The sequence below is a fragment of the Castor canadensis genome, chromosome 6 (assembly GCF_047511655.1).
Source record: "Castor canadensis chromosome 6, mCasCan1.hap1v2, whole genome shotgun sequence".
In the NCBI taxonomy this organism is placed as follows: domain Eukaryota; kingdom Metazoa; phylum Chordata; class Mammalia; order Rodentia; family Castoridae; genus Castor; species Castor canadensis.
The window spans coordinates 60,117,588-60,141,601 of NC_133391.1; the positions used below are offsets into that span (position 1 = coordinate 60,117,588).

The following is a 24,014-nucleotide window of genomic DNA, read 5'->3' on the forward strand; positions in this document are numbered from 1 at the left end:
AAAACCCACTTTTGGTTGCTTTTGGTTAAAACTAATCCAAACAAAGATAGTTTCTTCACCTTCTGTTACATCCCTCTCAATCTTCGTAGCTGTCTACAGGTACTTTGCACATGCTGTTTCTGAAGCTTTTCTTCTCATTAGTCCTTCATTTGTCACTTTCTTAGGGAAACCATTCTTAGTGTTCATTTATCCCTTTTACAAGCTCTTTTTTGGGGGAGCAGGGGACACATGGTAGTTTATTGTGTGTGTGTGAGCGTATGTGGATGAGAGATTTCATATCCCTTCCACCTGGCTCTAACTTTTGGCTTATCATCATATTCTCAATACCTATTTGCTGAATGATCCTTAAAAGATTAGCTCTTCATAACTGGGTTCAGGGATGTATCTCAGAGGTTCTATAACATGTTGTCAGTGTAAGGAAAAGAGTACATAGGTTTCATCAAATTGTAGAGATGTATAAATGTGGTATTGTCTTTGAGAGATTGCTAATCATGGCTTTGGTTTATTTGATAAGAATCCTTGTGTCATAATTTTACTATAGCAACTTTCCAGAATGTCTTGTGAAAATTTAAATCTCCCTACAGAGGTACTTGTGAAGTTGTAACTTCTAATATCTTATGCTCTTAAATAATGCTGTTCTTATAAAAAAAATTTTCCAAGGACAAAGACACTCCCAAACTCCAGGTTCTTAAAATACATTTATTCTTGTGAAATAAAATAAGCTTTTACCTTTAATTTTTTTTGAGCCATTGTTTTTGTTTTGTTTTGATTTTTAACCTCTTCTGTGCTTATATACTGCCTGTTTTATGTTCCTCTGTACTTTACGTGGATTTCAAAGAAAGGATACATAGTTACTTTGTTGTAGTCACTTCCCTCACCTTTAGCATAGGTCTTTGTCTACAGGTAGTAAGTATATATGTATGTACTGGGAAGGTGAAGATATCCTTAGCACAACTGTGTAATGTTCAAATCAGAGGAAAAAAAAAAATCTCTTAAATGTTGGCTTTTTTTTTCCCCTTTTCATTAGAACTAGATAAGGAAGGATGCACATTGAAAAAACTGCACTTGCAGCATTTAGAGAGTAAAGAATTTGCAACTTTGGATGCATTTATTCTACTGACCTGTTTCTTTGTCTGCAATTGATATGTAAAATCAGAATTAGGAGGTAAAACAATTACACAGAGTGCTTTAATTCTATAGTACTTTAATTACCTAATCTACACTTTTACTCTCTGGTTTCAGTTACCTGAAATCAACTATAGTCTGAAAATATAAATGGAAAATTTGAGAAATAAACAGTAAGTTTTAAATCTCATGCTGTTATGAATCCATAATGAAATTTTGTGCTGTCCTGCCCAGGTTGTGAATTATCTCTTTGTCTAGGGTATCTACTTTGTTCATGCTACCACCCATTGGACAGTAGGCCCTCCCGGTCATCAGAATGACTTCCATAGTATCACAGAACTTGTTTTCAAGTAACTCTTATTTTGCTTAGTAATGCCATAATTACTATGGTATGTTGTAATTATTCTGTTTTGTTAATCTCTTGTGTCGAATTTACAAATCAAAGTAATGCAAATTTTTTATAGGTGGATATATATAGATAAGCATGGTACATGCAGGGTTTCGTACTATCGGCAGTATCAGGCATCCACTGCAGCTCTTGGAACCTCCAACCCTTGCATGAGAGGGAACTGCTGTAAACGAAGAAGTGAAAATGCCAAAGAATAAAATTACTTTCCCCCATGCGTTGTGAAAGATAACGATGTCAGCAACCATGTTTGTAGGTATTTGTGAAGTTAGGAAACTCCTGTGTCACAGCATAGGAGTGGGTGGGGTGGGTAGTACTTTTTAATAATGTACTCTAAAATAGTGAGGGTCCATTCATAAGAAAATAGTTTTTACTATTCTGGTAAGTTTTGCTAGGTGGCAGTATATGCTCAAAATTGGTCAAGTAACAGGTAATTACTAAGCATTCTAAATTTTTATAAAAAGTATAATTCAGCAAAAAAGTTATCCTAATCCTAATGGCCAAACTAGAATTCTATAAAATCATAATTAATTTTATTAGCTATGAAATACCTTAAATATATGGAAAATAATATAACAAATAGCAGCCTTATCCACTTCTTAATACTTAGCAGCTATCAATATTTTGTTGTATCATACTACTTAATCCTACCCATCCTTTTTTCTATCTCAGGTTTATTCTGAGGTTTACATTTTTCTCATCTATGAGTTTTATAATTCTGTATTATATTTGTTTCTATACTAGATGTACAGTATTTTGTTGCATATTTTAAACTTTGTTTACGTGATACTATGTTGCATAAATATAATATATATATATATCATTTTATGTTACTTTTTTCACCAAACATCATTTTTAGTGTCTATCCACGATAATACATGCAGCTATCCTGCATTCATTTAAATACTACATTGTTGATGCTTTATATATTATCTCTTGTGAAACTATTTTAAAGAATACTGCAGTGAAAAGTCTTGTATTTTCTATTGCTGGGAGTGTGTCTTCTGGACTTCCGACTTGGAGTTTTGTTAGATATTGCCAAATTTTCCTCCAGAAGGGTGTAAAATTTGCATTTCTACCAGCAGTGTTTAAGAGTGCTTTTTTCCTTACAGCTTCATGAACAGAATGTGATGTCACTTTTTTTTTTTTGTATTTGCCACTGTGATAGGTTAATGTTTTTTTTTTTCTTCTTCCCCAGGTTAATGTATTTTTAAAAAACACACATATACGCAGACTTTCCTAATAACTGTAAGTTTTTGTTATAGGTTAATCTAAATTCATGGCAAAGCCAGTGCACTGCCAACAGAAACTGGCAGATAGCCATTCAAGATTCACGTCAAAGCACTTAGTTATGTCAGTGGATGAGTCTGTTGCCAGCTTTGTATATCAGAAACTTGTTATCTTGTCACCCCAAACTTATAGCTCTCAAAAGTGAATAAACATTAAGTGTGAGCTTAGAATACTGTGTAAATGAGAAAATAGCTTATTAGCAGATATATCTTAAGTAGATAGTAATGCTTGCATTGTAAAACACTCTTCCTGTCTACTGATCTTCATCAGCTCGTTGGAATGTTGAACCACAGAAAGGGATTTTAGTGCATAATTCAGTATTCGGCTGAGATGAATCTGTGCTCATAATTGAGTTATTCCAGGACACATTGAATTTTTTAAGTCTTCAAACTAGAGAACTCTTCCTGTGGAATTTCCTTGCATTGCATTCTGCCAGCTTTTGTCTGGTTGTGGTTCCCTTTCCTGTGTTTCAGTTGACTCTAATCACATGGCCCTCTCCTAACAGGCATGTTAAGTTTCCACTTCATTTGTGGTCATATTTTTGTATTATTTACCCAAGAAGTGATGTGGGTTGCCCTGATTGTGTTCAGCTATTACAAGATTAATTCTGGAGGCAACTGTATGCCTTGTTTCCAGGTGACAGACTCCTCACTGTCAGCACATGTACTCTCTGTGGTGTAAGTTACAAGCCTTTTTCTTCTGATCTTTCAGATTGTTTTAAATACATTATTTTGCTGCTTGGAATCCCTTAGCTTGGTTTGTCCATCTTAGTCATTGTGGCCTCCAGATAGTTCCTTCAGTTTCTCTCTTCAAACCCTACTTAGTTTTCAAACACTACAAACTTCTACTTCTCTTTCATTTTGTTTTTTTCTCTGTCAGCATATTTCATTCCCACTATTATGTCTCTATTTTCTCCTTGCTCACTTTATTCCTTCTTTCTTTCCCTTCTAAATAATGTATTCTTTTCATAATTCTGCTGACTTTTCATTAGAAAATTTTCCAAAGTGTTTTTTGTCCTTAAGCAGTACATCGGCCTCCTGGCTATATTGTGCTTTTAGGCCTGTCTGTTGACTTCTGACTGTCTGTAAACTAGCTTCATTCATTTCTGAATCACAAATGAATTGGCATCCTTTAAAGGCCTAATTAAAGGCCACTATTCATCAATTTTTCAAAATTAAAACTGAGTTTGTGGAGTGGGCAGTTGTGAGAAAAACAAATTTTAATTCCATTTTACACAAAATGACTGTAATTTCCTTTTTATACACTAACCTTTTCAAATTAGCTGCTGCCTATATAAAATCATAATGGAAAAGTTAAGCTAGAAAAGCCTTTGGTTTGGTTTGTTTTTTTGGCATTGGCATAAAACTAAGTAGATGAAGCATTCCTAGTAATGACAAACATAGTACATCTTAAATTGTTGTAAAACAGTGTAAAATTGGAGACTAGGATTCCTGTGATTGGAATATAACCAAGGGCCAACTTTGCCCACTGCAGTTCATTAGTCAAGTTGTTAGCAGTAGTTAGGGAACATCATCTCATACCTGTGCAAAAGTTTAGCAATTAGAAACATTCGTTAACATATTACATTGCCTGACTAATAAAGACATCAAACCCATTATAATTCTGCTTATGAAATGGAGCAGTTCTTTTTTCACTTAAACTTCGTCTAAAAGACTTTGTGTTTATGCAAAGTTTGTTTTTTTCCTCCTAAATCTAACTTTGCAAAAAAAAAAATTTCCAAAGATTTTATATATCTAGTGAAAAAGAAACTGGTTAATTCTATGTTCTTTTACTATATTATGATTTGCGCTTGTGAACAAACGAGTATTGCTACATTTCTGGTCATTTATTTAACAAATCTCTAGGAACACTACTGTATGTTGTTCACTGTTTTAGATGCTGAAATGCAGTGTTGAATAAAACCAGATACTTTTGTGGAATTTGTAACCTTCTGGAGAAAGACACATTAAACATAATCAGATTAAAAGTAAAATGATACGTTCTAGAGGACTGGGTGCTTTTTAAGTGCTTATCATAGAGAATTTGTAACTCAGGAAAGCCAGAAAGCTCATTTCCTTAGAAATGAGCCAATCAGGACGAATAGATGTTAACAAGCCAATATGGGAACACAGAACTTTCCCATCTGAGGGAAGAGCAGAAGTAAAGGCTTTGTGGTAGATAAGAGCATGATGAAAACAAAAAACTGGAAAGAAGGGCATCATGGTCCTCCTAAAAGGATTGAAACTACTGAAGAGTTAAAGGTGTAACACCATATCTATGTGTCAGAAAGTTTTATTGTGACTATATTGACTACTTCTCAAATGATTGAGAAGGCAAGATGGGTATACAGAAACTAGTTAGGAACTAAGCTAAATTGCTTTCATACATTTGCTTTTGTGAATCCAAACAATAAATTCCTACGGTTATGTTTTAAGCCACAAGAATTCAAAGATGATGAGTATGGCAAGTCTCTGATCTCAGGGAACTCATAGTTTATTGTGTTCCAAGCTCAATGAGATGTAAGTGTAATACTAAAATACTAATTACTAAGAATGCTGTGACATGTTAAAAAATCATAACTTGTTTCTCTTTAACTCTTCAACATATTTTTAGACAACTATTTTTAGACAGTTTATGGAAGAAGCTTGATTTCATCAAACAATGAATATACTTAAAAATTTTGTTTAAAGTGGTAATATTAAGACTTAAAGTGTGTTTGTTTCTGAGTTAAGTGTCTTTTTAATTTTGTTTTTATTCCTCAAAGGTTGTGAAGATGAGAAAAGAAGTGAAACGAATCCGAGTTTTGGTTATCCGAAAACTTGTCAGGAGTCTGAGCAGATTGAAGTCAAAAAAGTTAGTGACTAATAAAATCCCCCAAATTGTTTTTACTTAATACATACAAGTTTTGAGGGTAAGGTCTAGAGGAATCATTGAATGCCTTGCTCATTCAGCTCTGTTATATGCAGGGATGATCTGAGTGGGATAGAATGTGCCATGTCAGCATGACCATCGATGGTTTGCACCATCTTTGCTTAAAACACAGCATAAATTCTTCTGCTATTTTTAAAAAACTCTCCTTTGGGCCTTTTCAGAATGAAATTGCCTTGGGATTACTTATGTGTTTTAAGTTATTGGAAGTTATCTTAAGGTAAACAAGTCTAACAATACCTGAATCAGTTATAAAGACTGTATCATCTTTTTCTTGAATTTTTTTTGCCCTCCACCCCCTTTCTTCTTGAATTTTTAAGCATTGTTTGCCATGTAATTTTTGAAAAAAGATTATTTTGTATTTTCAGCATCTATCATAAGTATTTTATTTACACTTCTTAAGGTTTAAGCATGAATATTTATAAAGCCTTCAAATGTGTTTTGTTCCTGATTAATTTATTTGGTTATAAATATTCCAGAGGATAGCCCTCTTCTCCAGTATAATCAGATATTTTACATATTTATATTTTTCTTTAATTCCAGAGAAGAAATTTAATAAAATCATTTAATAAAAGTATATCCAATGTTTAGTTGTAACTTTTGAAACTTATATTACATTAAATAAAATGTACTGCTAATTGTTGAGTACTATTAACATTACCAATAAGGTACTAGAGCAAAACTACTAATCAGTCATTGGACACTAGGATAATACTTAATTTATCAGTTTCAAACACTTGGGTTTGTTGGAAATTTGGGTGTGTGTTGGTATGGCATGACAAAAGCACAGTAGAACATGGAGTGGCTTGTCATTTAGCCTGTTCTGGAAGAAACGAAAAACTTTCATTATGATATTGCTGTAAAATTAATGCTTTAACTATTATTTGCAGGGGTACCGAAGAGGCACTGTTAAAAAACCAAAGAAGGGCACAACGACTGCTTGAAGAAATCCATGCCATGAAGGTGAGACCGTGTGAGTGTGTGTGTTTCTCCATTGCCTGTCAGCCTGCATTTTGTGAATGTGTGGTACTTACTTGAAAAATCCTGAGGGTTACTTAAGAATTATTTGTTTGTTTGGTGAAGAATATGACATATTTAGAAAATTATAATATGTTTAAGCTTGCATTTTTCCATGTTTTTTAACTGAGTTTATTAAAGTGCTAGACTAATTTGAGTCAAAACCGCCAACCCAAACTCATCTTTGTTTAATAATGCTTCATGCCTAAGGTTTTTATCTTTACTCTAACTTTAGACACATAGTCTAAGTTAAATTCAAGAACTAAAGAGGTTTTGCTATTTGGGAATGTGGATGATGGTATTGGTGGCTGACATCATGCTTTGCTTATTGCCAACTCAATAAATTTTTATGTGGTGGTGTCAGCATTTATACAGTCCTGTAGTAACTTAAAATAAAGTCAGTGTTGGACCAACATGACCCATACTCTTCTCTCTTTCAGCCAGACTCTTCACTAGCACAATTGTTAGGCCTTCTTGCTGCTTTTACTTTGTAGAAACTTTCATTTACCAAATGACATACCATTAAATGTCTGGGAGACGGTTTTATTGCAGAACTTAAAAACAGCATTTGGTACTGGCACTTATCTTAATTGCTGGGTGATTTTACATGTCTGTTTGACTATTATAATTCAGTATAGCTTCCAGGTTTTGCATTAGATAAAAGAGCAAGAAAACTCTCACCATATTTTAATTGACTCAGATTATCAGAGCTTTTCACCCTCTTTTCCTTCTGAAAAAATGGTAAAGTGTTAGACAGGATGAAGTTATCCCAGTTAATCTGAATAAAGCTTAGTCTAGGAAATGATTCTTTGCTAGGAAGTATATTTATTTCTTGTATTTGTCCTTCCCTTCCCCATAGGTCTGCAAAACTCATGGAATCTATTTGATCTATGTTTTTTTTCTCAAAGTTGCATTCCCCTTTTCATCTAATTTTTCAGAAGAAGGAAGTGCTCTGTATTTGATTCTTAAATATTATGTGTGTCCCTTTGGTTATTAGGCTTTTTCATATAGCTTTTTATTTTACGATACTCAACAAAAAAATCTTTAGAGACTTTTCCTTTAAGGATAGCAATAATGATTTGAGGATGGCAGTAATGAAGATAGCAGTTATGATTGATCTCGTTCACATTCTCTTAACCAAAGTCCATACTGACATTGCCTACCTAAATTTTTCCCTGTAATTTCTTCTGAATTGTCACCTTTGTAGCACTGAATTATTTGTAGGCTTTGAGCCACTTAATAATTGCTGCTTTTATCTTATTGTAGAAAGAATGCAGTGTATACAATAAACATATATAATGTATGGAGGGTTCAAGAATAAGACATACTCATTGATCTTTAGAATACTTGTCTTTTGTAACTCAATAATTTGATTTAGTTAATTAGAAAGGGAAGTTCTATTTAACCTATATGTAGTCCCATTATTCTTAATATCTCATCAGCAGAGGAAAATCAGACTCAATAATAAAGTTCATATAGTTACAAGTTTGCTATGTCACTGTCATAGTTTATTTCTCTTTTTTTCTCTGTTATTATACACGACCACTGTGGAATTGTTGCACCATAGTAAGCCAAAATTCATAGCCTGTATATTCCTTGCATTCATACATTTTGTACTGTTGTGTTCCTTGAATTTGTGGCATGGGGTAGAGTAATCTGGGTTGGCTAGTCTCATTTTAGCTTCTTTTGTAATGTCTTTTAAACACTAGATTACATTTAAATCTAAAAACCAGAATAAGAACTGTTAGAAAGACTGTTTACTTTCCCAAAGGTTCAAATTTCATTTCTCACTTCTGGTGCTTTTACAAATTTGAACTTTTTTCTAGAAGATACAAGTACATTTAGCATTTTTCTTAGTTGAAAGGCCATTTGTAATTTTCTAAGGAAGTGTTTTCATATGTATGGGTGTATCAAAGAAATAGTGGCAAAACAGTGGATCCACAGTCTCAGTTAAATTTGGAGGAAAACCTCTACTTACTCATTTTTCCAGAGGAATTTTAATTTGGCTCATATACCACTAGATTTTTTTATAGTCTTATTCATGACATACCGTCCTATACTTGCTTTCTATGATAATAGGGTATTTTGTTGCAAGATGACATCCTCATGAAGAAAACCTGAGATATTTTTAGAAATGGGAGTTGTTTTTTCAAGCCAGTAGGAAAAAATGGCCTGATCTTTATGATACTTTAAAATCATAGGTTCTAATTTTATAAGCTATCATGTATGATGAATCCTAAGTCTTTGATGTCTTTTCTAATAGTATTCATACTTTTTGATACTAGTGTAAGTACTGGCCTCAGTAACAGTTTTTTTTCTTTGGGAGTGAAAGGACCTTATCAACACGTACAGATCCTTAAATAAAGTTGTAGCATACATTGACTTACTCAAAATGTAAAAGAAAACCCTTCCTAAATAAAGGATGATAACTGACCTTTACTGAGCATTTATTATGTGTAGGCACTTTATCGTGTTCTGTCTTCAGTATTTGATAAAGTAGAGACTTACAGAGTAACCAAATGAAGCTTAGAAAATTAAGTAACTTGCCTAAGGTCAAATGAGTGTTAAGTGGTGTAACCCAGAACTGACTATAAAGCTTATGATGTTAGCCATGTCTGTAAGACACCTTAATTAGATGAGAACTTCCTGAAAAATAACTAGACTCACTCTCTTGAAGATTGGATGAAATGATTCCATAACATGATACCCTCTAGAAAAAAAAGTTCAGACAGGTGCACCATGTTTCAGACTCTTATTCCTCATAGCTGAGTATACACAGTTACCCAAGTCTGTGTTCTCTTTTACTTCTCTCTCTCTCTGAGGCCATTACTTTTCCCTGTGCCAAGTATTCTGATACTATGAGAACTTGCATATTCTTCTGTGAGACCTTATTCTGTCTGCTTACTTTACTGGTCTATTTTAAAGTCTCCCTCTTTTTTTTTTTTTCTTACTCTTCCCTTACTTTCACATGCTCAGATTGTATCATCCTTTGGCTTGCATAAACTGTTAAGATCACAGTGTGTCATGCTTTCTTCATAGACTGTTTCTAAGGAGCTATCATAAGTATATCACAAATACAAAAAATATGCTATGAAAGTAGTCATTAAAAGTATTATTAATTGTAAGCTATAATTATTTTCACAGTTTCATCTTTTATTTGTGAGCCAGTAGAAAGAGTCTTATTATCAAATCAGACTGGCATGTTGTTGATCTTACCTACTGTCCAACTCCACTGCTAGTTTCAAGGATGTAGGCAATCAGATGGCACAGGTGGTGCCAGGAGTCATCTGGACTACACGCAATCCCACAGGCCTTTCTTTTCCACACCAGAGGTGCTTTGGTCCAGAGTCTCCATGAGTGAGTCTAGTTACTACCTCCATAGCAGAAAGGGACTGATTTTGGTATTTCAAAATAACAGGAAAATTGGAATACAGAGTATGAAAGTAATAATACATTATATCATGCGCTTCTTGTCCTTTTACTGGCACTGCTGGTTTCCACTCATATAATTTAAGTGTTCTCTGCTAGATTTTGCTGTTGAAAAGGTAACCTTTTCAGTTTGTAATTAACATAATTTATGAAACTTATACTTTGAGATTATATGAAAAGCCTGTAGTCTCAAAATCCAGTGATTGATGCTATAGTTGTATTAGTTGAAACATTTTAGTGTTTTCTGTCTCTCTGCTGTAATTATTTCTTTGATTAGAGATACTTGAGTTTGAACTTGGGGCCTCATGCATGTTAGGCAGGTACTTTGCTACTTAAGCCATGTCCCTAGCCCTTTCTTTGCTTTAGCTGTTTTTCAGAGAGGGTCTCACATTTCTCTTAGGCCAGCCTAGGATCGAGATCCTTCTTCCTACCATGCCTTCTGCATAGGTGCACCACCTATGCCTAGTTTGTTGAGAAGGAATCTTGCTAACTTTTTTTTCTAGAGCTGGCCTTCAACCTCCATCTTCCCAATCTCCTCCTTTCCTGTAGCTGGAATTGCAGGCATATGATAAGGTTTTCTGATAAGGCTTTTTTCATTCATGTGAGAGGAATTTTCTTTTTGAAAAAACACCATTGAGCAAGGTGCCTGTTATCCTAGCTACTTGGAAGGCTGAGATTGAAAGGATGACAGTTCAAGGCCAGCCTGAGCAATTCATTTGTTTGACCCCCATCTCCAAAACAACCAGAGTAAAATGGACTGGAGATGTGGCTCAAGCGGTAGAGTGCCTGCTCCTTTAGTGCTTTCTGAGTTCAAACACCCGTCTCACCAAAAATACATTAAAAAAAAAGATGTAAATAAATAAACACCAGTGAGGAAAGTAATAGCTATTTTTACCTGTAGAGAAGAAAATGTTCTATTTTATTTATTCTTCATATAATTTTGGACTATCCATCAACACTATGAAGAGGAAGTTGTAGAGACTTTGAATTTGGTTATTTTCCTCCAACAAATGATGGTTTTAGCAGTTAAGTTTCTTGGCTAAGCTTTAACTTCAAACTGTTTCTTAGACAACAGCTCCAGTCTTAGTGTAGCTCTTTTGTCTTTCGGTAAGCAATTTCAAATGTGTTTGTTATGTGAGTGCTTCAGGTCTAGGGGCCCCTTCTCTCTGTCTTTGCTGGGTCTTCCCTGATGTCTGAGTAGACAAGGTATCCAGGATTCCATTTCCAAGGTTACCTCTGCCACTGCTTCTGAACCATAGAGATTGCAGTTAGCCTTACGCTAAGCTCGAAGAGATGGTGACTTTCCTGATATAGCTTCCTATCTGCTTCAAGCCAAATTAGTTTGGACTCCCATGAGAGTCTGCTTTTGTTAGCCTCTGTTACCTTCAGATAAGACTTTGCAGTATGTCCAGGTTTTATGCTTATTTTTAGGGTTGAAGAGTCTCTAAGTTAGTCTCTAAGTCTGAGAGACTAAATCTAAAATTTCAATCTTTGGGGAATGAAGAAATATAACTAAAAGAAACTAAGAAAGGAAACCAAGTAAGAAACTATATCAAGAAAGGAGTAATGGACTAGGTATTGTTTTCAAAATTAACAATATTGTTTTATTACAAATAAAAACTCATTATATCATGGCTATTGGTAAGCTTGTCAAATTACAGTTTCTCTGTGGTTAGGCTGCTTTAACTATGATTATATAACCAAAATGACTTGTTCATTTCTGAAACCATTTCCAGAATTGTATTTTCTTCCTTCAGGTGTATAACCAGATTACAAACTGGTCCAAGTATGGAAGAGGCATAGTGTTTACCTGCTTCCATACCTCCCATACTGTAACCATTTTGTGGCCTTTCTTAACTACAGAATGTGCAGTAGCCAGTTCTATTATCTCTTAAATCCCTTTCATAATTCTGTCCTTACACTTAAGATTATTTTTCTCTAATGCATTATGGAAGCCAAGTAAAAAAGAATTTCTTGAACCCTATAGGCAACTTTGAAGATCTCTGGTTAACACTTTGAAGTCAAGCAGCATTATCACTGAGTTGACAAATAATGCCCTTCTCCAAAAGAGAATAGACAATGTAGGTTCCCATGAGAGCAGCCCTCTCAATGGCTGTTTAATTTCTTCTGTCTCTTTTTATCCCATCACATTTTCTCTTACTTTACTTTTCTTCTTTTGTTTACTTTTTCCTTACCTATAGTAAGGAATATCCTGGTAATATCTTTTCTGGTGGATACTTTATTAAATAGGTAACATATCATTGACAATCTGGAAGACTGAGCACTGAATAACTGTTGAATGAGAGCATGGGGGCGCATAGGCATTAAAAGGGACACTCTTTTTTGAAGTAGACCCTTATCACCATAGGTTAAAATTACTGGCTGAGCATTTATAATTTAATAAAATATTCTACAAAAGTCTTCTTAGTTTAGGTTCTTACTATTTATCACTTGAACATCCTGCCCCTGATCCCATGTTCAAGTCATGTTCTACCCAAAAAACTAGTAACCCTCCTAAAATCTAACTGGAGATTCTCCCTTCCTGACATTTAAGACCCTTAGTGGTCTGTCCTATAGCTGCCTCTATAGTACTTCGGTATTTCTGCCTACTCTGTATTTCTTACACCAGGGATACTGAAGCCCAAATACACCAGTCAATTTCATGCCTCTTGACCTATGATCAGGCTTTTAAAACATAATACATCCTCCACGTAAATAAAGTTTGTTTGTTTTGAGGGACTGGGGTTTGAATGCTCTACTCCTTTAGCCACACACACCTCCAGTCTATTTTGCTCTGGTTATTTTGGAGATAGGATCTCAAGAACTATTTGCCCAGGCTGACCTTGAACCACAGTTCTCCTGATCTCGGCCTCCCAAGTAGCTAGGATTACAGCCACTGATGCCTGGCCTGAATAAAAATTTAATCTTCTTCAACACCTAATTCTTACATTTCTAGCTCTAGGAAACTTTCCTTGGCACTTCCACTGGGACCCCAGAAGAATTACTGACCGCCCACTCACCCTATTAGATTTCTTCTAGCATATTGTATAGCTGTCTGCTTTCATGCCACAATTACTAGAGAACTCTCCTAAAGATAATGGTTTTATTCAATTCATTGTCCCCGCACCTAGCAGTTTTTCTGGTACATAGAAGATACTGCCTGGATAGTTGGCTGAGTGACCTTTTTTTTTAAGCCGTACTGGAGTTTGAACTCAAGGCTTACACACTTGCTAGACAGGTATTCTGCCACTTCAGCCATACTGCCAGCCTTTTTGCTCTGGTTATTTTTGGAGATAGAGGCTTGCTTTTTGCCCAGATCAGCCTGGACCACAATATTCCTATTTTACACTTCCTACTGTAGCTGGAATGATAGGTATATGCCACCATGCCAAGCAAACTGTTTTGCCTGTGCTGACCTGGAACTGCCATCCTACCAATCTCATCCTCCCAAACTAGTAAGCATTGCAGGCATGAGCTACTCACTCCTGGCGTCTGGGTTACTTTTATGCAAATCTTTTTACACAGATTGGCATGTTTAGATGTTGAAGCTGGTTCTGAATCTTTAGACAAAAGTAGAATGCCACTGAAGTGTTACTAAGAAGAGTATGTTACCGGAGTTTATGCATGCTTGTTTGTTTTAAGACAGGATGTATATAACTCCTGCTTGCCTGGAACTTGCTACACAGCCCAAGCTGGCTTTAAACTTAGGATCCTGCTGCCTTCACCTCCCAAATGCTGGGATTACAGGACTGTACTACCATGCCTGTCTACAATTTTGTTGTTTGTTAATTTTAATATTAAGTATCAGAAATAAGAATAAAAAGGCTTTTCATACAGTCACTTTAGCCAGTGCCCTAAGGCCATGCAACTACTAATTTAATTTTTTGAAAAGCAGACCTTTTCTTGCTTCTAAAAGTGGAACAAGATGCCCTGATTTAATAGCCTTCTGACTCTTGACTTTTGAAAGGATAAACAGTAAATCTTAGTGGTCTTTTAAAAAGATCAGTATATACTGCTCTCCTCACACTCATGCACCAAGATTTAAGAATAGATCATCACATTGAAATCCCATTTTGTTTCCTGGCATGTGGCTTCTCTGCTTTAATCAGCATTTCGAATAGGTCATATTCCTGAACCCTCAACTGCACTGCATTTTTAATATGTAAGGGTCATAAGTTCAATTGTATGTGACGCTGATACAAATATTGTCTCAAGGCTAAGATGGCCTTAAGATATTCTTCTTTTTAAATCAGAGCAGATGTGGCAAATACAAGTCATATCCATCCTTTGTTTTTGAACCTTCCTGCTTCCATGTGAAAACAAATGTCAAGTTGAAGACAAAGAAACAGTTGTTGGCAAAAGTGATGAGATTGCTACGACTGTTTACTGAGTTATCACACTCACCTAGTTTTAAATAAAGAAATGGTTCTAGAATTGCTTCATCTGGATAAGCCTACTTTAAAGGCTACTGAGTATATAAACAAGATTTAGGAGTAGGAAGACTCAGTGTCATATGCTGTTGGGTGGGTTTTTTTTTTTAATGTTTTTGTTTATTTTGTTTTGATATTTTAAGTTTGTAATTCTGAAATTTGAACTTTCAACCTTGGCAGTACATTTCCTAATAACTGAAAGTATCCAAGGCACTTGTCAACAATTAATTCAAAAATTTTGGGCAGCCAATACTACTATCATAACTCCGGTATGAAATAATGTGGTGTTCAAGAAAAGAGGTAAATATTACAACATATTTTGTTGGAAACACATGAGAAAATAAAGGCCCCAGAAAAAAGCAGCTTTAAGATCAAGTCTTACAAAATGGGATATTCTTTTTATTTTTTTTTCAAGCTGGATAACACCTCAATTTTGGGTTAAGTAAAGACAAATTATTTTCAAATATTTACACTCATTAACTTGAACACATCTTACACTGTTTTTATTATAATGAAAACCATGAATTTTTGTTTTTTCTATATGTTACAACCAAGGTCAATGTTTTGGCTTCTCAAAGAATTAATATTTTCAAATGACCTGTTTTTTCTTGAATATGATCAACTTTATTCCCTACTTCTCACTAAATTATGAAACAAAAATAATTCCAAAGTGGAGGATGACTCCAATTAATACTACTTCTTAGCAATTTCCAATGAAATTGTGTATTTCTGTTTTATTTCACCCTTTTCCTCTGTAAAGGCAACCAGACTTTCTATGTGGTATATCAGTTTTATATATGGGTAGGGTGGGGAGAAAAAGCCTGACCTTTTAAATTCCTGGTTTGTGTTGAAACTCTAGAGTTTGCAGGTTTTGTAACAGTTGTTGTCATCACCTTTTGAAATAGCACCCCACTATATTAATGATCATTTGTCTTCTGTTTAGTCATAAAAACTGCAACCATGAAAGAAAAATTAAAAGTACAAATGAAAGAGCTCAAGAGTATCCAGAACAGCTGTTACAATTTCCATATTATTACTTAGATTCAATACATCTTAATTTAAACATACCATATATGTAAATGAATAATTTCTATTCCTGCTTTCAAAGAATGTACTTTTCTGTTGGAAGCAACACATCTGAGTCTTTCTATGGTATATACTATACTGGTATTTTTTAAAGTTATTGGAATCTAGGGAAAAGATTAATTAATTTCTTAAATGACTTTTGGAAGACTTCACAGTGTAGGAGGCCACTAAGTTAGGACTTGAAAACAAACTGTGAACTGCATAAGACTGGAATTCTTAGTGAATGGAATGCACCATAGACAAAGCACACAGGTCTGTAAGAACATGGAGGGACTTGGAAGAGCTTGCTAAGTACTTGGTAATGCTGTTGCAGTAATTAGCACATTGAATGGTATACCTTTTTTCAGAATAGGATATTGTCTTTCTAGTTCAGTGCTTACTGTTGTACTTGTAGCCTAAAGCAGACACTGTGTATGTATTTCTTCAGTGAGTTACTGTCATAACTGGAATATGGAATGAATGGAAAAGTAAGGTTAAAGTAATGACCTTTATGCTACTACATAGATGAGTTTTGAGTAATCATGAATTTTCTAGAAAGACAAAGATGAAGGCAGAGTAGAGGACTGATTAGAAGGAAAATAGATTGAAAGTGAGGTAACTAGAGACAATGGCTTGTAGATCCATCCTACAATGTAGAAAGGAGCTGGTTTTATAAAACTTTAAAAACAAAGGCATTGTAATGGATGCTTTAAAAGTTTTGAAAGGACTGGGGAAGTGACTCAAGTAGCAGAGCATCTACCTAGCAAGCACAAGGTCCTAAGTTGAAACCCCAGTACTGCTTCAAAAAAAGAAAAAAAAAAAAAAAAAAAAGCAGGCAGTGCTCTGGTAGTAATCGGGGAAGGTCTCATGGAAAACGTGGCCATTTTAACCACAAACAGTAATGTTACTGCAACCAAGTTAATACAACTTTTTGATATTCTGTAATCAAATTCTTGTTTGATAGTCTGGATACTGTTTTATGTAACAGAGTCCAAATCTGTATTAGACTAGGATGCTCAAGATCATACATAGGAGCTCTGCTCTTAAATGATGTAATAAAATTTTAGTTACCAGTTACTGAGCCTCTTTTCTTCCGGTACTTTCGTAGAACCTGTGCATGTTATCTCAGTCTTGCTGGTAACTATTTAGCCCTATTTTACTAAAGTGGAAACTGGAGATTTCAAAGGGTTCATTGCTTTATGCCTAAAATCATCCTATAAGAGAAGGACAAAGCCTAATTCTATAGCGTTATTTTCTACCACCATAACCTAACGTCTCTTACATATTAAGCACACATTTCTATAAGGAACAATTAGGGATTGTAAAGACACTGGTGTGCTTTTTGCCCTATAGTTTTAATGATCACCTAGTTCAAATTGAAAATAATAATGAAATAATGAGTCATCATTTCCTCCTGAAAAAAACATAAGATTTGCTTATAGTTTGGTGTCATTAGAATAGCTGGGCCTTTCTAAAGACATAGAGTACCTGATTAACAAGGATTTTCTGTGTGCATTTAATATGTAAAAATAATACCTGAAAGCTCAATATTAAAATAAATCCCTTTGGGATCAAGAATTAGCAATAGGGGTTTAGACTACAGAAAAGTCATTCTTCAAAAAAACATTCTTTGCCAAATTTGGCCCTATATTTTAAACAAGTTTAAATGTAATGTGTTGCTAAATTAATAGATTTAGGTTCCTTAAACTATTAACATGAGAATGTAATTAAGAAAGTTGCAGATGTTACTGTTGGTAAGATTGTAGGTGATTCCTTGAGGAGAGGAAAATGTGCTGCAGGTTTATATAATTGTTAGCAAGATTGAGTTTTTGCCATTTCCTTTTTTTTTTAAACTCTGAAGTTGGGCAAGGAAAACTGAACTTTGAACTATAAAGATAAAAGCTTTTAGGAGTAGAAAGGCTGATATAAGTTCTTACCAAGCTGTAATTTTACCTTTTTTATCTTAATATATACTACATAGTGACAAAAAATACGTACATACTTCTCACTCCCTTAATTATTTTTATTTTTTATTTATTTATTTTGTCAGTACTGAGGTTGAACTGAGCAGGGCCTCTATTTTTATTCTTAACATGGCCATCCCAAGAAGACATACAAAAACAAAGTGGTTTTAAGTATTTTATTTACTCTATAAGTTTGCCACAGAATGCACCCTGTTAAAACTAATATTTGTATTCTATAGCAAAAGCAGTAAACTGTTCTCCCCACCATCAGCCATTTTGTTAGAAAGGAATGTCCAAAATGAAAACAACCTGTCTGGTATGACTTACTCCTTAGAATGCAAGTGGTCTTTGTTGGATATTTGCCCTAGGTCTCATTGTCTCTGCCTAACTTTTTAACGTGGCCATAGAAGAGTTATTTTTTAATGTGCCAAGAACAATGTTATATGTTTTTGTCATAAAATATGTGATTATGTTCAATCCCTTGGCTTCTTAAGCAAGCTATTTTGCCCTATTTTCTAAAAGTATTTCTGCTGTAAGAGAAAGAACTACATAGAGTAAAAAAGAAATAGTTAATATTTCTGAAAAAGGATTGGAGCTTCATTTGAATTACTTATTGTATTTATGTTTAATTAATTCCCATTTTAATTGAGGTGCAGATCTTTGGACTATTGAATTATACAAATTTTTTCTCCCTATTTTGGGGGGCAAAATAATAATTTTCATAAATTGATGAAAGTAAATTATACTTGAAAAGGTATTTAGTTTTTGGAATATGAAGATTCAACTTTTGACATGAAATTCAACTTGGAAGTAAAATGAGACAGTGCTATTTGTAGACATTTAGTAATTCTTTAACTGGCTGCCAGCAAAAACCTGACACCAGTAAAATTTCCTAGTAGTAAACTTACTTTGTTTTATTATATCACTCTCCTGTTCAAGAACCTAAATTTGCTTTTGTTTGCCAGACTGGGTCTAATTCTTTATGAGTCATAAAGCCTTTTCATCAGTGACCCTTTTATCTCTCATCCTCATTTCCATCCACATACTACAGTCAGCATTATATCCCCTACGCATATTTTGTGCATTCTTTGTATGTTTCTGTAGTTTTATCTGATATTAAGGCAGCATTTACCACCAACTAACACATCCTATTGCAAAACCAGAGTGAATCATCGTCACAGATTTCACCAGCCTCTAAAATGATGGTTTTGTTATAAGATGTGGAATATACACACCCGAAGATTCATGCCTAGGGTCCTATATCATAATTGATGGGAGTTTTGTGCATTTTGACAGAGCTCCTTTAGTAAATTGAATGTCGTTACAGATTCCCACCATTGAGAACTACCACACTAAACAGAAATTATCCTACTTAATCCATATGTACATTACTTTGGTAATCCATTTTTAACAGTTTGTTACTAACATATCTTTCGTTGTTACCATGTCAGGTTATTTCAAAAATTAAACGCCACTTGTTTTGGTTGTCTTGTGTTCTATACTTAGAAAGATCTTAGTAACAAGTTTCAAATATGAATATTATACACATAAATAGATTTTAAAGAGTTTATAGCAAATTGCCTTTTAATCTGATCAAAGTTAACATAAATCTGTGAAACTCACTTGTGAATTTTTAGTTTCTTTTTCTTATTCTCTAAGAAATAAGAAAAGTCTTAAGAAATAGCTTAAGACTTGCTATTAGCTAATTTTTTACTCCGTGTTTAAGGATTTAAGTTTCACATATCAGTTTATTGAATTAAAATGAGCAGTAGTATGTTAACAACTTTTATGATACAGAAAAATGTTATTACAAAAGCAAAGAACAAAGACAGGTCACATTTCCTGAAGTTTTTAAACTAGGTTTACTGATACTGCTTTTGTACCATTAACTAGTTTTGTGTCCTTGGCTTATTTACTATGATGATTAAACAAATTGTTTAATACCTGTGTTGCTAGTACAAAACACTTCAAATAAATTCCTTAAGAATTTGAATTTCTTTTACTCCATTTAAATGATATAGATAAAATATTAAGATGGCCACTACTTCAATACCATTTTGAAATGTCATTGAAAAGTTGTGCTACTTGGTGTCGAGATCTAGAGCAGAGTTCTTTTGGAAATTTGCCATGTTTCACTGGTCATTATCACTGTCTAGGTTGCATTGTGACTTTAGACAGATGCTGAAATAGTTATTATTATTTGTTAATACTGTAGGAATCAAAAAGTAATAGCTGGGCATCAGTGGCTCACACTTATAATCCTGCCTGCTTGGGAGGCAGAGATCAGGATAGGAGGATCATGGTTCAAAACCAGCCCAAGCAAATAGTTTGGGAGACCCTGTCTTGAAAAACCCCAACACAAAAATGGGGCTGGTGGAGTGGCTCAAGTGGTAGAGCTCCTGTATAACAAGCCTAGCAAGCATGAGGCCCTAAGTTCAAACCCAGTACCACCACCCCCCAAAAAAAATTAAAAAGTAAAGGTTTTACCTGTTACTTAATCCTGAACTTGCTGGAAAAAGATCACACAATTTTATGTCATCTTAGAGCCATCTTCCTGATCAGAGCACTGTGCTTCAAGTCCCAGGTATATTCAGTCTGTACTTTGTGTGCCATGTATTCTGCACTAGTTTATGTAGAAATAATAGAAATTAATATGAGGCCTACCCTTGAAAAGTTTGTAGTCTAATGAGAGAGACACAGGAATAGAAATCATTGAGTATGGTGTATTTGAAAATACAAAAACCCTGGTAAATACCTCAGAGGGAGAGTATGTAGCATTGAGTGGTTTGAGGATTTGAATGTGTCTTCTTGTAAGCAGGAAGCTGAGTCTTAAAAGGCAAATGGAACTTGATCTTTTGCAGGGTGATATATACTTCAATGTGTGTTATGGGGTTTGAGTTTCAGTTTCTCTCTAAAGCTGTAAAAAAGTAGCTATAGAATTAAATGATACAAAGTCTTCAGATTATTTTAGTAGTTTTCATATGTAAAGTCTGTATCGATGTGATAGTGATTTAAATTAAGAAACTTGAATGAAAGATGTAGTTGTTAAATGTATTTTCTGACAGTTCCTAAACAGGAGCACTGTTTCTTCTCAGGTTTGATTTATGGTAGACCCAGTGTTGAGATAACGGAGATATTCAGTGTGACAAAATGTGACACTCAGTATCTAAAGAGAACTTCATTATCCTGTCTTTCAGCTAGGGAGTTGAAATTCTCTGATGCATCTGGTTGTTAGTGAATGACAGTCTCTAATGAAGGAAGCTTGAATAATGTTAGTTTAGGAAGGAATTAAAAACAATTTCTCATCCCAGCACTCAGAATGCTGTGGAAGGAGGATTTTGAGTTTGAGACCAGCCTGGGCTACATAGTGAGACCCTGTCTCAAAAAAAAAAAAAAGAACAGCACTGGAAGAGAAAAAACAATTTCTAATTTATCATTAGTAGCAAAAAGCTAAAAGTAAGCATTCTAGTCCTAGTTCTTTTGTGATACTTTGAATGAGTCTTTTAAACTTTCTGCACTCATGATTTTCTTTTGCATAAAACAAGTGGATCGGGAGTTCCTGGTCCACTCAGAATCACTAGTCATATATTTGTAATGAAAAAAATTGATATTGTTGAGTAAAAAATAGCCTCAAATCATGACAAATTGTTCATCAGCCCAAGTATTCTTTTAAAATTGAAAATTGCTTCAGATGTTAAAAAAAATTGATCCTAAGAATAAAATACTTAAGACTTTTCCCTTTAAATATGTATTATATATTGTCAGTGAGAATGTACACAAATCTAGGTTTCAGTAAAAGAAACAATTTGTAAGTCCTTGGAATTTAGCATGAGCTTCCCAAGTAGACTCCATAGCAGAATTAAGAGGATTCGGGACAACTGCATATGAAATTTTCACTTAGATTTTTGAAGAAAAAAAATAACATAGATGCTTTCTGTCCATTTTTGATAACACATCCAAAAGTACCTTATTCTAAGAGGTGAGATCTGATCTCTTTTTAATAAAAGGAGGGAGAGCCAGGCACCAGTGGCTTGCACCTGTAATCCTAGCTATTCAAAAGACAGAGATCAGGAGGATTGCAGTTTAAAGCCAACCCCAGGCAAATAGTACTGAAATTCTATCTCAAAAAAAAAAATCCATACAAAAAAAGGGCCGGTGGAGGGGCTCAAGTGGTAGAGCATCTGACTAGCCATGTGAGGCCGAGTTCAAACCCCAGTGCCATAAAAAAATAATAAGTATAGTGAGAATAACATCATGGTAGATTAGTTGTAGTTTTTGCATTGTCTAAAAAGTCTACTTACATTAGTGATGACAGAAGTTCCAGTTATGGAACAAGATTCCTATCCATACACATCAAAACTCAGTTCTTAAATTTTGTATGAAGTATCTTTTAGCAAATAGCTTCCCTTTTTAGTTTTACATATAATGGTGTTCACCCAAACTGAAGCATAGGTTATGTAATGAGGACAGTTTAATTCATCCAAAGATGTCTAGATTTTTTTGGTTTTAAAGTAAATAATTCAATTTTTTGGCATTGTTTATGGTATTATAGTGTTTATCAGAAATATGCTATAACTAATATTTTATAGTCTGAAGATTGGTAGGAGATGGAGAGTACATTAGTTTCCTAGTGCTGTTGCTGAAGCAAATTACCACAAGTGCAGTGGCTTTGAACAATGCAGATTTCGAGATAAGAAGTCTTAGCATCAATTGTCCATGGACTGTACTCCCATGGGCTCTAGGGGGGAATCTGTCTCCTTTCTTGAGCTTCTAGAGGCCATCTGTGTTTCCTGACTCATGGCTCTCTCCCTCTTTAGGGCCCACAGCATACCATCTTTCAGATATCTCTTTCTTCTCCCCTCCTCTCCCTTTCTTTTCTGACTTCCACTTCTGTTTTCATATCTTTAACTCTGACCCTTTCCTCTCCTTTTGTAAGGAACTAGTGACTTTATTGGGCTTGCCTGGGTAATCTCACTTCAAGGTCCTCAATTTAATTACATCAGCAAAAAATCCCTTTTACCATGAAAGATAGCACACTCATGGGCTCTGAAGATGAAGGCCTGGGCGACCTGGGGAAGAAGTTCAGCCAAGCATAGAGCTGCTTGTGCTCTAGAAGTAGAGGTCATGGCAAACCTAGTTCATGTTTGCTTGTCAAACTATTAGAGCTACTGTCCACAGCTCTTTTCTCTTCCTGATAGTTTTTGTGGACATTACATATATACTTGAGAAGAAGATATAATTTATATCATTGGGGTATATTATGAACATATTCATAGGACAGCTCTACCTTAAAAGGCATGTTACCTTATTAATTGAGGGATTTATCATTAGGAAATTTTGCCATTTGAGGAACATCTCACAACGTACTTGTATAAAACTAGGATGGCCATGACATCACTTAGCAATATGATGTTTTAGGACCTCTATCACATGTGCAGTCCATCACTGACTGAAACATCATTATATGGCACAGAACTGTGTACTGTCAGTCTTTGGGTCTTTTGTTTTCCCTCCCTCCTTTCCTCCCTTTGTTTTTTTCTCTGAATTTTGAACTTCCTTGAACTGGGATTCATGTGTCAAAGTCTTCTGTAGTATTTATTGTTCCTCTTTCCTCATTTCCTGGAGTTTCTTTTTTATACAAGTAGTTGCTGTGTTGTATTTGACCCATAGCTAGTATAGATTCACAGATATTATCTTGGTCTTGTTTAATTTTTTTCTTCTTTGCCTGAATTCTTTTTCTTATACAACTTCTCAACATATGCTTTCTATTTACCTCATCTATGTTTGTCCATCCCTTCATTTTTAACCTTTAAGTTTTGATGTTCTCTGTTTCTGTATTTTATACTGCACAGCATAAAGTCAGGTTTTGCATTGTGCTCCAGTCTGAGGGTCTTTTTCTTCTAATAAGTCCAGTAAGCTTATTCATATTTAGCTGTATTCTTACTGTCTGTCCTAAACTCTGTCATATTTCATTTTCTAATGACTATTTTATGTTGGATTTACTGTTTATTTCTCCACCTGATGTACCTTTTCTGTGATTTTCAAAAAATTCTTTTGATATTTAGAAAAGTTGCATTTTTGTTGCATGGTTGTTGTTGTATATTTATATCTCTTATAGTGCCCTCAACTTTCCTTTTTTCTTGTATAATCTTTTATTGTCTAGTCTGTTCATTTTAAATGGCCTCTTGGCTCTTCCCTAGTTACCTAATTTATACAACAGTTAACGATACTCTTCCTTCCTCTGACTCCTCTTTTTTCCAATTGCAAGTTGTTCTTTTCCAAACATTAGGATTTTAAGTTTTTTCTTTTTTTGGCAGCACTGTGGTTTGAACTCAGGGCCTCGCTCTTGCTAGGCAGGCA

The 24,014-nt window shown here is 34.5% G+C and overlaps 1 protein-coding gene across 1 annotated transcript in view; it reads left to right on the top strand.

Moving 5' to 3' along the window:
- The window catches only part of Srfbp1 (serum response factor binding protein 1), a 55,357-nt gene that overhangs the window by 2,705 nt on the left and 28,638 nt on the right, over positions 1–24,014 (top strand). The window contains exons 2-3 of the mRNA XM_074076558.1: positions 5,586–5,674; positions 6,640–6,712. Coding sequence (XP_073932659.1) covers positions 5,586–5,674; positions 6,640–6,712 — 162 coding nt within the window. The remainder of the gene's footprint in view (positions 1–5,585; positions 5,675–6,639; positions 6,713–24,014) is intronic.